Source organism: Martes martes (assembly GCF_963455335.1).
Source record: "Martes martes genome assembly, chromosome: 4".
Classification (NCBI taxonomy): domain Eukaryota; kingdom Metazoa; phylum Chordata; class Mammalia; order Carnivora; family Mustelidae; genus Martes; species Martes martes.
Genome location: NC_137891.1, coordinates 28,921,556 through 28,936,761, shown reverse-complemented (window position 1 = coordinate 28,936,761; position 15,206 = coordinate 28,921,556). Strand labels below are relative to the sequence as shown.

General features: G+C 38.5%; 2 protein-coding genes across 4 annotated transcripts in view; one reads left to right on the top strand and one right to left on the bottom strand.

The window, feature by feature from the left end:
* NUDCD1 (NudC domain containing 1) overlaps positions 1 to 4,029 on the bottom strand; it is an 80,653-nt gene extending 76,624 nt beyond the window's left edge. Inside the window, exon 1 of one of the 2 annotated variants that reach the window (XM_080801353.1) lies at positions 3,801 to 4,029. In XM_080801353.1, coding sequence (XP_080657479.1) covers positions 3,801 to 3,918 — 118 coding nt within the window. In that variant the 5' untranslated portion in view covers positions 3,919 to 4,029. The remainder of the gene's footprint in view (positions 1 to 3,800) is intronic. The other variant, XM_080801354.1, reaches the window with a different exon arrangement.
* Positions 4,030 to 4,221: 192 nt separating this feature from the next.
* On the top strand, positions 4,222 to 13,817 carry ENY2 (ENY2 transcription and export complex 2 subunit). Of its 2 annotated transcripts, none has more exons than XM_080800368.1 (5): positions 4,222 to 4,385; positions 5,795 to 5,871; positions 9,482 to 9,552; positions 10,900 to 10,974; positions 13,556 to 13,817. In XM_080800368.1, exons 1-5 carry the CDS (start codon positions 4,380 to 4,382, stop codon positions 13,630 to 13,632), a joined length of 306 nt encoding a protein of 101 aa, XP_080656494.1. In that variant the 5' UTR covers positions 4,222 to 4,379; the 3' UTR covers positions 13,633 to 13,817. The 2 variants fall into 2 exon arrangements, with proteins under 2 accessions (XP_080656494.1, XP_080656495.1); XM_080800369.1 differs by having other exon boundaries at positions 4,235 to 4,313.
* The last annotated feature ends 1,389 nt before the right edge of the window (positions 13,818 to 15,206 follow it).

Here is a 15,206-nt window from a genome sequence, read left to right as displayed (position 1 = left end):
TTTGAATTTCGATTTTTTCCCAGGCTAATGATCATGCAGCAGGATATTACTGGTGATGCTGGGCCATGGCAGCAAGGTACAGCTCCCAGTCAGGCACATGACTGGTCATGAAGGTAAACAAACCATTCACTTAAAACCATTCTGTACCCATACAACACTTCTGTTTTTTACTTTGTATTCAATAAATTCCATGAGATTCAACACTGTATTATAAGCTAGACTTCGTGTTAAATGATTTTGCCCAACTCTAGGCTACTGCAAGTGTTCTGAGCACACTTAAGGTAGGCTAGGCTAAGTTATGATGTTAAGTAGATCAGATGTATTAAATGCATTTTTCAATTTAAGACAGGTTTGTCTGGACATAACTCCATTGTAAGTGAAGGAAGACCTGTATAAGTTAAATGTCCAGAATTGGAATTGCTGGCTCAAAGGGCAATCACAGTTTTATGAAAAAGGGGTTCTTTCTGAATTAATGCATAAAAGAAATCAAATTGCCAAGAGGAACTCCTCAGTCATACCTCACTGTCTCTAGAAATAACAGTTTTTAAAAGAATTAAATCTCCATCATCCTCCGCAGGTAACAATTCTTTTTATTTTTTTTAAGATTTTATTTATTTATTTGACAGAGAAAGATCACAAGTAGGCAGAGAGGCAGGCAGAAAGAAAGGAAGGGAAGCAGGTTCCCTGCTGAGCAGAGAGCCTGACATGGGGCCCCATCCCAGGACCCTGAGACCATGACCTGAGCCAAAGGCAAACACTTAATCCACTGAGCCACCCAGGCGCCCCTTAGGTAACAATTCTTGATGCAAGCCCTTCAACATGAACTACTGCAAAAGCCTCTATTCCTCCAATCTTCCAAATTCAACCTCCACAAAAAGTAAGATTAGACCATTCAATCTCTCAATCTGTTTCTTCTTTACACCTAAAACCCTAAATGGCACCTCATCACCTCCAACTGTGCATCCCAAACACAGACTCCAAAACCAACAATGGTGAAAAGAGGAGAGAACAAGACAACTTAGTGAGTTGTTAAGAAAGCTAATGTATTCAATTTAGAGGTATTGGGAGAGTTTGCTTCCGGCTTTTTTGATGTTAAAATATCCTTTTGCTTATGAAAGAATGGGTGAGGACATCAGTTTTTAAGAAATATCTCCACTTAGGAGCTAGTTTATCAAGCCAAGCGAAACAAGTCAGTCAAAGCAAGACGAATACCACGATTTCACTCAAATGTGGAATTTAGGAAACAAAACAGATGAACATAGGAGAAGGGAGGAAAAAAAAGAGGGAGGCAAACTGTAAGAGACTCTTAGCTATAAAGAACAAACTAAGGGTTGCTGGAGGGGTGGTGGGTGGGGCATGGGCTAAAATGGGTGATGGACATTAAGGAGGGAGGACACTTGTGATGAGCACTGGGTGTCATATGTAAGTGAAGAATCACTGAATTCTACTCCTGAAACCAATATTACACTACATGTTAGCTAACTAGAATTTAAATATAAAATTGAAACAAACAAAAAGAAACATCTTCACTTAGCAAATTAAAAAGTTGGCAAAACTTTGACAGCTGAGCTTTTACTTTTCATTTTAAGGGCCCAAGAAAACGTCTGGGAAACACTGACTTATCCATATGGATCAAGTCCACAAGGCAAACAGTGCCCTCACCTATTTTTCTAAGTGGTCTCTACTTCCCCAGATTTTTTGTTGCAGCTATGCAGGACTGCATCAGGTCCTACACACCACCTACTTACTCTCTCCCATTGTTCACACTTTCTCAGGAATGGAATAGCCCCAATAACAGTGCCTTTTCTTCACTCACTTGATTTATTGAGCACCTACAATGCTAAGCACTAAGGATAGAGCAGTGAACAAAAGAAAACATTACTGTCTTCATGGAGCTCACAGTCTAGTGGCGAAAAGAGGATATCAAATAAATATAAAATTAAAAACTACGATGACACTACTTCACAGAGAATGGAAGGAAGGAGAATGGAATGGCGGGAAAGCTAGTCAATAAACTACTACGGTTTAGGTAAGAGATAACTGTGATTTGGAGAACGGTGGAGCCAAGGAGAAGTCAAATCCTGAGCTGACTATATTGCTGACAGACTGAAGAGAGAGACTAAAAGAAGAAATACTCCATGATTCCAACATAAGCAACTACATATAGACTAGAACAATAGGCCCAATTTTTTATGCCTCCCTGGATCTATGCCCTTTCCTATGAGCTTGCTACACTGACTTGAAGACTTGTTTATATGGCTTGTTTGGATCAATGGGACAACAGCAAACTTATTCCATGCCAGTAGCTTGAAAAAGTGCCTGTGCCTGTTACTTTTCTTTTGGATTAAGCCTGTGCTAAACTGTTAAAAATGAGAGACCACATGGAGAAGAGTTAAGCAAAGACCATCTGAAATAATCTTATAGCAGTCTATAGCCAGAGAACCCCCCAAACGTATGAGGAAGTCCAGCCAAGATGAGCAGAGCCACCAAGCAGATCGATAAGTGAACAAAGATGCAGGAATGAGTCTGAGCCCCTACTAGAAGAAAAACCTACCTGACTTGTAGGCTTGTGAGCAACAGTAACTGCTTACTCTTTTGAGCCACTGAGTTTGGGTGGCTTTTTAATGCACAACTGAACATAGTCGTATCAAATACTGACATGGGGTGGAAGAAGGAAAAGAAGGGAATGAAAGAAAAAATAAGCTCATTTTATCTTAGCCCAGTAAACTCTTACTTCTCCTTCAAAACTCAACTTAGATATCAACTCCTCCAGGAAGCCTTCCCAGATTCCCCTGCTGGTTCGGAAAGTGCTTAAGCACTACCATCATGTTCTGTACATAACCCAATCACTGCCTTATCGCACTGATTTGTAATTATGTTTATATTTTTCTTCCAAAGTAGCCAAATGCACTCTTATCTTACAGACTGTATCACATTCGTCTTGATAATATCACCCTGTAACATAAAAAGCCTCTCTCAATAGATGTTTCCAAAAACAGGCTCTCTATTGATGTATCAATTAATAAACACTTATTCGATAAAATTCCTTAATTCTAGATCAGTATTTCTCAATGTGTGATCCACTTGCAACATGCACCAGAACCAGTAGAGAGTTATATTAAAAATGCAGATCTCTGGGCTTTTTTAACGAAAATGCCATTCGTTACCTCTTAAGAACAAGGATGAATTTTTTGGCCAGCCTCAGATACACAAAACAAACAGCAGAAGTATAGGTATTAAACCGACTTTTCCTCAAAATTTTCTAGAGATGTTCTCTACGATTATGTCCTTAGTGTGACAGCACCTATGCAACTAAAAATGCTCTGAACTGCAACGAAGTTTCTCTTCTAAGAAACGGGTCTCCGCCAGAGGAAACAGGAGCTGGGGGTCCTCGCAGGAGGTGTGGCTTCTCAGCGCACACGGTTACCGAGGATGCTCGAGAGCGAAACAAGTCCTGAGTTTTCTCCGCAGCAGGGCCAGGCCAGGACGGACAGGCGACCGGAGGCCAGGCAGCAGCCGCGTGCCCCCCTGACAAGCCGTGGAGCCTGGGAGCCCGAGCCAGCGCCGGCCCAGGGTCTCGCTACCTAACAGCCACGAGAAAGAGACTCCCACCGGGTTCCGGGATGGGCGTCCGTCTCCAGGGCGGCCACCCTCGGTCTACCCCAGCCCGAGCCGCCTGCGGAAGGCCCCGGTCGCCGGGCCTGCCCAAGTCAGAAAGGAAGAAAATGAGGGAAGGGTCCGGCCGCTGGCAGCCGACAGGGGGAAGGACTAGAGTGCCGGGGGGCGCCGCCGCTACCCACCTGCGTCAAGCTCCAGCTGGTAACAGGGCAGCGGCTCGAGGGAGAGCTTGTAACCCTCGAAACGGGGATCCAACAGAGGTCTCTTCACGCGTAGAGAGCAATTAGCAGCCACCTCCATAGCCTTCTTGGGTCGTAGCGTGAGAATTAATAAAGCTCTTGTTGAAAGGTCCGCGCTTCGCTCTTAGTACCGAGGCTATCGGGCAGCGTGGTTCCCATCCCAGAAAACACCGCGGTGCGGGATGCCTTCTGGGAAATGTAGTGTCCATGAGAAAGTTGACTCCGTTGCATGTCGGGCTAGGTAGTTTTTCGGAGACTCAACACCAGCGAGAGAGAGCACGGTCTGGACTCTCTTACCCAGAAGGCTGAGCTACCAGGAGGCGGCCCGCGCTGGTTAAATTCTCACAGTTATAGGCAGGGTGGCGAGATCCCGCCCCGGAAATGCGTGTTTTAGCTTTCTGTGTGCTTAGGTGCCCGAGCTACTGAGGGTCTAGGTCCGGGCAGCCGAAGAGTGTGGTAGGTAACGGTCGTCAGCGCAAGGGTCATTTCGTCGCTGGGAAGGGACGGCCCTCGCCCGCGGTGATGGTGGTGAGCTATGCCCGTGGTCCTCAGGGCCGGGACCCGGGCCCAGCCCAGGCTCCTTTCGATGTGCTGTCTTTCGTTAGCTTCCCCGACCCGCGCTCGCGGGCCTGTAGGGCTCTCCGACAGGGCGTGCAACCGGAGTTGGCCTGAAGCCAGTCCACGCTTTGTTTTCTGGCTCCTCCCCTCCCGCCTCTCCCGCTGTCTCCGCCCTATTCTATTTTCCCAAAGAATGTCTGAACTGGGAGGGATCCCCTAGCGCCCTCGTTTTACCAGTGAGAAAACTGAGGCCTTTAAGAATTGACTTGTCCAAGGTCACTATCCGTATTTTAGGGGCCAAGACAAGATCAAGTTCAATATTCTAGGAATGGTACTGACTAGGCCTTAGAATTATTTTGAAAATGTTAGCCTCCAACGACACAAGTAAACATTTCTCAGTCCTTTCTCAGCCCTTCCTTTTTCCCGTTCCAGTCAAGAAAAATTATTTTTTCCCAACTCAAAACTCAATTGCCAGCTTAAGTTTTCATGTAGACGAGGTGGGACACAGCGAAAGTGGTCCCAAGTTAGTGACAGATTATGTACAGTAATGTTAGTTTTTTTCAAGTGGTACATTCTAACCTTCTTCTCCTTTCTACATCACTTTGGTTTTGGTTGTCTTTTTTTCACGGAAAATTGAGAATTTTCTAAGTTAGGAATTAGTTTGAGATTTGTTTTTCCTTTATCCCACCAGCAAGCTTTGGTGAAGATACACACAAACACATACTTGGAGCTAGTTTGGCAGTTGTAATTCTGGGTACATCCTACTCAAAAGTAGAGCACTTAGAGCCTAATCTGGAACTTTGATTTTTCACCAACAGTGCTTAATCTTTTATCAGTGGTTAGGTTATATGACTTCCCGAAATTTTGAATGCAGTTAAGGTGCAGAAATGAGTAGCAGTCAGTTATGATGTGATGTTACAGTGTTTTGGGGCTGCTGGGCTCAAAGTACATGAGTTCAAATACTGCCTTCACCACTTTCTGTCTTGGTGCCTCAGTTTTCTCAATTGTAAAATACAAATAGTTAATAATTCTTATGTAAAAGAATCAGTTTTGGGAACTAAATGAGGTTAAAAAAAAAAAGCCAATGTGTTAACCCAGTACTTGGCACATAAGTGTTACATAAAAGTTAACAATAATTATTATCCAAAAACTTATTAATAAAAAGTATATGGGGGAAGAAAAATTGTAACGTGAGTTAATCATATGACTTCTTGGGATGCAGTAAATAATATTAAGAGTAATGACATTGTTAACACATTGTTGAAATTTATCACCCCTTCAGTTGAAAGAATGTTAAATGTGTTGGGATACTTACCTGGAGGATTAGAAGAAAATGCTTTGTATGTGTTCTGTATCTGAAAATACATGTTGATGTTCAGGTTAGCAAGATGAACAAAGATGCGCAGATGAGAGCAGCGATTAACCAAAAGTTGATAGAAACCGGAGAAAGAGAACGGTAAGGAATATATTGTGTTAGTAAACTACGTTTAACGCCTTTAAATTATAGTTACGTTACACGTGAGCATCTAAATATCAAGGAACAAAACTGATGTCAATGGAAGGAATTACAGAAAATTGAGATTATCAAGTTTCAGTTACTAACATCTGTAAAAAAATAGGTGTGTTCCATATTGCATTCTTAAAGAAAAGTGTCATCTAGAAAGATGAACAAGAAATGACTCTCTCAAAGAATGTATAATCTAATGGAAAAGAAAAAACTACTCAAATGACTATAATTAAAAACATAACGTTACCCAATTTTTAACAGGGAGATAATGTGATAGAACCAGTTTCATTTACTACACTCTCAACTTAAGAGCAGAATGTGCTGTTCCTAGTCTTCTGAAACATTCTTCCCCTGATCTTTTACTTATTCTAGCTCATCTTTCAGGTTTAATTTAATTAACATCATCTTGTGTAGGAAATTGTTAAGTCCCAGATACCCTGTTCTAGCCTAGCATTTAATTATATTGTGTTATAACCACCTGCTTTGCTTGTTTGTGTCCTCCAAATCTAAGTTCCTTGACAGTAGAAATACCATTGTATCCCCAACATCATCCCTAGCACAAAATTGGCCAAGGTAATTATTTGAAGAAAGAACAGGTTTGGAAGTACTAAACAGAAACTCAGGAACCAAGAAAGAATTCCAGAACAGTGAAAAATTGCCTAAGAGAAATATATAAGGAACAGGAGGGATCTTTCAACTTTACCTGGGGGTTAGGGTAATCAGTTACAAAATAGTAAAAGAAGTACTTCAACTTGGGGGGAAAAGATTAGCCATTCTTCCAGCCAATAAAGGACAGACTTGTTAACAACATGATAATGTTCTGAGGAATACAAAAGTTAAAGCTAGCAGGTAAAGTGTGGAAGTGATATTGCTGTGACAGTAGACAAGAGGAGTGGATTTTGTGTAAGTCAGAATTCTTTGATTTGCAAATGATAGAACTCAGAAACTGCCTTAACCAGTGAAATATATAAGCTTGTCCAAGTACAAAGTTTAGAGCTTGAAGTTGCTTCAGTCTCCACTGGGTCCAAGCACTCAAAAATTGTTACCAAGATTATGTCTTTCTTTTTCTTTCCCAGCTCTGTTTTCCTCTGTGTTGGCTTTATTCTCAAGCAGACTCTACCCACAAGGTGGCAGAGATTAGCAGTTCAGAATTCATATCCCTCTGGCTCAGACTACCTTTCTCCTAGTAGTTCCAGCAAAGTACCTGGCGTGATTACCGTCTTACTTAGGTACATAGGCCAGTTATGGTCAACCTTGCCTAGGTCTCATTTCCATTGTTGGAACCCTATGCAGATTTCTTATGCTAAGAGTGGTGTCAAAGAAAGGTCAGGAAAATGAGTGATGGATTTGAAGAAACAGCTGTTGTTGACTTTATCCTTAGGTGGTGGGAATCATTAAAAGATCCTAGGAAGGGGGATGACTACATCATATTTGCTCTTTAGGAATATTAGCCTAGCAGTGTGGACGATAGACTTGAAGGGCTAGAGATAGATTACAGAAGAACATGTTAGCAGATTATATCAGTTTAAAATGAAAAACAGCAAAAATGGAAAGGAGAACTTACAATTTTTTTTAAAGCAGAAGCAGCCCTCAATATGAGAAGTGAGGAAGAAGACATTGAGAACAATGCCTTGGGGAACTGAGAGGAGAGTATTGGCAGTAATGAGGAAAGGGGGTTATTTATTATTGTTTATTTGTTTTTTCACTTATGCAGTTTAAAATTACTGAGTTTCTACCACATGCTATGTCCTGTTAAGGTGCTGGAGATAAAGTAGTGAACAAAATAAAGTCTCTTCTTTCATGGAGCTTACATGGGAGAAGACAGACAGTAAGTCTGTATTATGTAGATTGATAAGTTCTAGAGGAAAAATAAAACTGAGAATAATGAGGTGTGTATTTGAGACAAATAAAAATAAAGAAGGCTTCACTGGTAAGAGGTCAGAAGGATATGAAGGAATGAGGGGACTCCCAAGAGCCAAGGACCCCAGATGAGTTTGCCTAGTATTTTGATGACCACATGGAAGCTCATGAGCCTGAATAAATGGGCGAGGGGAAGAAGAAATAAAGTCAGAGGCATAACTGGGGAGGGGGAAGATCATGGAGGGTTATTTAGGCTATAGCATAGATTTGGAGTTTTAAGTAAATTGGGAAACCATGGACTGTTTTGAGCACAGGAAGGAGAACAAGGTATATAAGGGAGGAAACAAGGGGACAAGGTAGGGGCTTTGGTAACAGTCCAGTCAAGAGAAGAAGATGGTTTGGACTAGGGAAATAATTGCAAAGATGGTGAAAAACATTTGAATTATTGTATATACTTAAAACTGGAACCAATAGGAATTGCTTCTATGGATTGTACATGTAGTGTTAGCAGAGATGCTGAGTGAAGGATGCCAAATTTTCTAGCCTGAGGAACAAGGATGGACAATGGCATTCTGACAGGGAGAATAGGTTGAAATGGGAGAGAAGCAGAACTTGGTTTTTGGCCCTATTAAGATGGAAAGACCTAAATAAATACCAAGGTGGAAATGTCACATAGTGAATGTTTAGAAATATTGACAGAGAAGTGGTTTGGTTTGGGACATGACATGTACAAGCTCTGAGAAATGATTTAGGTTGAAGATTGCCGATTTGTAAGAGTGGGCATGGCGAAAGGATAAGAAAATATTGGTAAGAAAATGTTTTATTACATCCATGATGCCATTAGTTGCAAAACACACCATATTTTTTTTTAAAGATTTTATTTATTGAGACAGAGAGAAAGAGAGAGCACGTGAGCGCACAAACAGGAGGGAAAGGGCAGAAGGAGAAGGAGAAACAGATTCCCCCACTGAGCAGGGAGCCCAATGCAGGACTCGATTCCAGAACCCTGAGATCATGACCTGAGCTGAAGACGGACACTTAACTGACTGAGCCACCCAGGAGCCCCACACCATTATTTTTGTTTACTAGGGAAAAAGAAGATACTTCCAGTTAAATTATGATAGGCATACCAATTGCTGAATTGTTGAAATGTGGGGGAAAAACAACAGTGTTAGAATCAACGAAATACCATCTTTAGTATGTAATTTAGAGGGTTATTGGGAAAAATTGAGGGGAAAGTTATTGAGGTTTAGAGAGGGATATCATGGGGAAGTAGAGAGCTAAAGGATAAGAGTCTCTAGTTGAAGAATAGATTTTGGAGTTTGAAGATTTTAAGGTGTAGGTGCTTCAAGCTCAACTAATACCATTTAGAAGTTGTACAAGACTCACAATTATTCCTGTTGGAGGTAAGTAGAAAGTGTCTGAGAAGGCCAGAGAGTAGAGTTTCTTGAGAATTATGGTACCCTATCCACCTCCTTTAATTTTACTGATGATGAAAATGAAGTCCAGAGTTCAAATGACTTCCATAAGATCAAAGAATTATTTATTAACAGAATCAAAATTAGGTGACAGTTAAAGTTTTGGGGATTAGAAGGCAGGGAATTTTTAATTGAACATTTGAACTTCTGCTTCAAACATTCCTATCTAAAATATTTTACCTTGTTATAGTGTAATATGAAAACATTTTCTGTTTCAACAGCCTCAAAGAGTTGCTGAGAGCTAAATTAATTGAATGTGGCTGGAAGGACCAGTTGAAGGCACACTGTAAAGGTAATCAGTTTCATTTACAAGATAAGCTGATTTCATTGTTCTTGTTGGCTTGGGGTTCACTAGGAAATAATAGGCAGTATTTTAAGATCTCTTGAGTGCCAAACATGATTTTAAACAAATAGAAAATTCAGTCTTCTAAGCAGTGATTTCCCTGTCCCCTTTCGGTAGACATAATTCCTGAATCTGTAGAAATTTTCTTTGTATTTTTCTTAAAACAGGTGAGGCAAGATTTTTTCTGGCATACAAGTATTCATTCCAACCTTTTTCAGTGTGCCTACTCAAAGTGAAATATTAGTTATTCCTATGTTTTAATTTTATAACAAATTGAACACTTTATGATTGGCAGACTCCAAAGGAATTATATCTCCTGGCTTTAACAGTATTATTTTTGAAAAATTTACCTATAAAAGCTCTTAGGTAATTATACTTACTTTTTTAAAATGTAGAATGGAAGCTTGTAAAATTGCTAGGTACTGATGATGATGCCACTAGATAGATTATACATGTCATGAAGATGAGCCTCTTCTGGCTCAACTTCGGTATACTGGAATTCTGGATATTTTCGGTGAACTCCCATTATATCGTAGTGGTTTCTACAATTAATAATAAAGACTATTTATATCACTAATCCTAAGAAGGCAGTGTAGCACATTAGAAAAAACATAGTTTTGGGAGTCATACAGATCTTCACTGGAAGAGACTAGGGCTGGATTTCAGCTCATGTTTGGATGAGTTATTTAATCTTTAAGCCTCAGTTGGGTCACTTGTAAGTGGAAAAATGCCCAGCCCATTAGCTTATTATGAATATCAAATGCTGTAAATCACCTAGCACCTAATAGTGTTTCAGTAAATTTTAACTCCTTGCCCTCTTCTCTTTCCTTTGGCCCAGCCTAGAGAAGAGAAAGGAACAAAGGAGTTGTTCTGTTCTTTAATTTTGGGCTATGAAATTACAAGTTAGACTCAAGTAATAGCTTTTTACCCCTTTCATACATTCAGGAGCTGGTATGATTATGGTGAAATAAGATGTGTTATAAATTTCCAGCTTTTTGCACATAATTAGATTTGACCTTACAGTTCAGATCCATTCTCAGTGTTAAAATAATTGTTAAGTTACAGGTTATTTAGCTGAGAGATGAACAGGCTTTTAAGATTTTGATCTGGTGAATACTTAATGTGTTTAAGGTTGAGCTAAACCTTCATTAGAAAAGAAAAAAAGAAGTGTCCTCTTTTTTTTTTTTAAAGACCAATCTGCACTCTAAAAACATGATCTTAACCCTTCCTCTATGAAAATCTTTCTTACAGATAATGATTTTAAATGATATGATTTGTTTTTTGCTTTTGCATAAGAGGTAATTAAAGAAAAAGGACTAGAACACGTTACTGTTGATGACTTGGTGGCTGAAATCACACCAAAAGGCAGAGGTAAGGAATACAAATTATGTGAAAGGAAAGGTGTGCTGAAGACATGATTTTTTTCTCTCTGTCCTGCTGGTTCAGCTTTTCTTTCATTTTAAAGGGAAAAACAACCTTTCCAAAATTACTTGGGTACTTACATTTCCTCATTGGGAAAGATTATTATTGCCTATTTTCCTCTCTGGCATAGTCTTGAGTAATAGATGAGAAGTATAAAATGTTTTTGCACTCGAAAACAGTATACAGATATAAGTTGATAATGGTAGTTAAGACAGATAATTTTTAAAATTGGGGATTTTGTAGAGACGAGTATCACCTGAAGATAGGATTTATAAATTTTATCAGATATGGCCCAATTTCACTTACATATTTAATAATTCAAACTTTTACTTCAGCCCGAGTCAATGTTCTTTTTTTAAAAATAAGTAAAGCTCTGTCATCTTAAGTGTCCAAGTTAAGAATTTGGTAGCTCTAAAACTTCATGTTCTGGGTAATCTGTATTTAACATTCACACTACCATTATCTTCATTTTCTTAACAGAAGACAAAGGAACGAGAGGAAATACTATATTAACATTGATAATATGTAATATCTATTAAGAACTACATTACATTGTTAGCTCAAATGTGGCTACATTATTTTCATTTATTTTGTGAAAGGGTCTCTTTTGGTAGTTTTAAGTGGAAGCAGATAAATGAGATGATCCATTATCTATTTTTTCACATGGAAGCATTAAAAAGAATTTAAGTGTAAGAAGTAAAAAAAAAAAAAGAAGTTTGAAAATTGTTACTAGAGAATACTAATTCTCTGAACTACCTGCTGGGAAAGAGCTACAGAATCCCGTAGTCCTTTCCAGCCATCTGTAGGCCTGTCTACAGCTTTAAAAAAAAAAAAAAAAATGACTTTTTCATCAAGTATGTCTGAAGGAAAGAAAAACAAAACACATTATTTATTGTTCCCCACATGAATTTACATTTTAAAATAATTTTTTCCAATTTCTTTTTCTATTTTCCTTCTGTAATTTATGTAACATTTTGGAGCTGGTTATACAGGGTAGAAATTTCCTTTGCTTCTCCTTCAACACTTCTATCTTAGACATTTCAATCCCATATAGCTCTACTGCTAGAAAATGAGCAAATCCAGAACAGAGAAATAAAAATAAATCTTTTCTTTTATGTTTGTAGTCTTTTATAGCCAAGAGAAGTATTTATTTTCTTTTTTTAACTAAAATACAGTAGAATTGACTATTTTTTAGTTTGCAGTTCTGTGAATTTTATACGCATGTACAGATTCATGTAACTGCCCTCCTGCCTGTAAAAAACTCTCAAGCTATCCTTTTATAGTCATACCTTATCCCTAACTCCAAGGCAACTGATCTATATTCCATCTCCGTAATTTTTATTAAAAGTGTGTTTAATATATATAGTGGTCACATTTCCAGTGGTCTTGAATTAATCATGTAGCTTTTATTTCTAGCAGGCTTAAACTAAACAATCTGTAAAGAGGAGTATGTGTCCTTCTTAATTTATATACTTATTTGTGGAATTCACTATACAAATACTGAACTGTATCTGAAATACTTCATTTCCTTTGGATATAGGCAAGTAGCATTAGAAGTTTCAGTTAGTTCCCTATTGTCCTTATTTATTAGTAGCCAAGAAAGGGAAAAAAAAAACAGTGTACATTGTTTTATTAACATTTAATAGTAATTTAAAATTACTAAAAATTCCTAGGAGCAGGGCTTTTTTTTTTCCTTTTTTTTTTAGTGTTATACTCTGAATAGATAATAGTCACATGGTTCTAAATTGAAGAAGTAAAAATACCACAAATGTAACTCCTGTTGCAATTTTTGCATCTTTGCTGAGTCAGAGAGTATGTGCACTTACTTCAATACAGTATTGCCAAACTAGCTTCCCAAAAGTGTGGTACCAATTTATATCCTCCACCAGCTAATACAAGAGAGCCAATTTTCCCCCAGTCTTACCAACACACGATATTACTGACCTTTGGTTTTTAGCCAGTATGATTGCCAAAACATGCTGTTTGAATGTGGTTTTGGTTTACAGTTCAATTATGAAGTTATACCCCTTTTATGTTCAAGAACTGTTGTTTTGCCTTTTCTTCACCTCCTTTGCTCATTTTTCAATCAGTCTGATCTTTCTCTTATCAATTTGGAGAAATGTAGTGAGTGATCAGCCTTTTCTATAAGAGTGTTTTCCCACTTTTTGTCTTTTCCCTTTGTTTATGGTGATTTTGACCAACTTATTAAATTGTCATTGTTGCATTTAAATCAAATTTATCAATTTGTTATAATCCTCTGTGATTCAAAAAGGTCTTTTCCACTTCTAGTTTAAAGAGTTTTTCCATGTTTTATTCTCCTCACTGTGCAGTGTATTTAGGTATTGAATAGTTCACTCAAATAATGAATTGCAAATATACTTTATCTTTTCAGATATCTTTACCTCTTTCATTTTTAAGGCATATGGGTTACTCATGAAATTATTGTTAATTCTGAATAAATTATCAAATACCAAATTGACCTATTAATTGGAATCTTCTTACTCTTATATTTTTATTTTTTGTATTTCAGCCCTGGTACCTGACAGTGTAAAGAAGGAGCTCCTACAAAGAATAAGAACATTCCTTGCTCAGCATGCCAGCCTTTAAGATTGAATTAGATTGTGTTGTTTTGTGGTTTTATTTCTGAAAGTAAAACTTGCCATAAATTAGGAATCGATTTCCCAAAATAAAATCCTTTTTTGTATGATGGTATACAGTTTTCAGTAATGATGTATACATTGTATTGATTTTTTCCCTAAATGTGTTATTTTAATAAATATCTCATGAATGAGTTTGAAGTTTCCTTGGATTTTGGAATAAAAGGGACTTTATTAATAATATACCAGATTTATTCAGAGGAAAATTCAGCAATTAATACAGTGTAAGTGTTAAGTATGTGCATATCTCTGTGCTAACAATTAAGGAGGATTAAGCAGGCTCTTCTTACTGTCTGGATGTGGTGTATTCCTCTTTTGAATCTCTGCTATTTTATAATACATGTCCCATCTTGTACTACAAATGTCTTATTTCTGATTTGTTATAAATGCTGAGGGTTGGGGACTGGGTCTTACTCATCTTTATGTGCCTTCCTTATTCCTCAAAGAATTTACCATCCTATTGGAAGAGAGAACATTTGCAAACTGGCTCCATACCAAGCTCCTCTCACATACTCTACTCATCTGAACTTTGAGAGCAGGAAATAAATTGCATCCCCACATACTAAGGTCAAGAAAGAACTTAATGGGAAATAATCTCCACCTGTAGCTTTACTCTGACATCAAGATTGCCAAATCCAATGGACTCTTGTCTGTTCTTATGTGACCTCTGCTGGAATGAGAATGTTGACCATCCTGCCACTTGGAACTTTCTTCCCACTACTCACATTGTGCATTCCTACCACTGGAAGTTCCTTCCGTGTCTTGTGGAAACCTTTTGCTGTATGGGACTTCAAATAATCGTGTTTCTTAGTGTTCCCTCCTGGGCCCTCTGCTTGACTAATGATATACTTTCCTTGGGCGAATCCCAGGAAACTTGGGTTGGACCATGGCTTCAAATACAAACTTGTTGATAAATGGTAAATTGTTTCTCCAAACCAGACTTCAACCCAGCGTTCAGACCTGTACCCAACTGCTATGGACCAGCTTTCTTGGATGTTCCATAAACACCTTAAACTGACCACACCTAGAATAGTGACTTCTTTTCCTCCACTAACTACCCCCACTGTGTTACTTACCTCTGTGAGTGGTAACTCCCAGACCTACAGATTACCAAACTTTATTAAAATACTGATTCAGAAGGTAAGAGATAACAGCACAACATTCTCTTTCTGACAAGCTCCCAGTCAGTGCTCGTGCAGCTAAGGGAGGACCACTTTGTAGCAAGTTTGTCAGTTGTCTGCTTCTGCCCTCTTAACCGCCTTAGTTCAGACAGATTATGCAGCGGGCTCCTAATGTTTCCTGCTGTAGCTGTTTCGTGCTTCCTCCAGTGACTCCTCCACACTATTACCTAAGTGACCTTAACTAAAAGCCAAGCCTTGTCATTTTATTCTACCTGAAATTTCTCGGTGGCTTAGTTTATAGTGCAAAATTCAAGCTTGACTGTGAGCAGCCAGGTTTGATATTCTAGTTACTTGAAAGAGTCCTCAAAAGTATCAAGTTAAATCATCCCTAAATACAAAACTC

Excerpts from the sequence above, each read along its gene's own strand:
- ENY2 (XM_080800368.1), top strand. Across the intron at positions 5,872-9,481 it reads GAAACCGGAGAAAGAGAACG|CCTCAAAGAGTTGCTGAGAG; the intron begins GTAAGGAATATA and ends CTGTTTCAACAG. Across the intron at positions 10,975-13,555 it reads AATCACACCAAAAGGCAGAG|CCCTGGTACCTGACAGTGTA; the intron begins GTAAGGAATACA and ends TTTGTATTTCAG.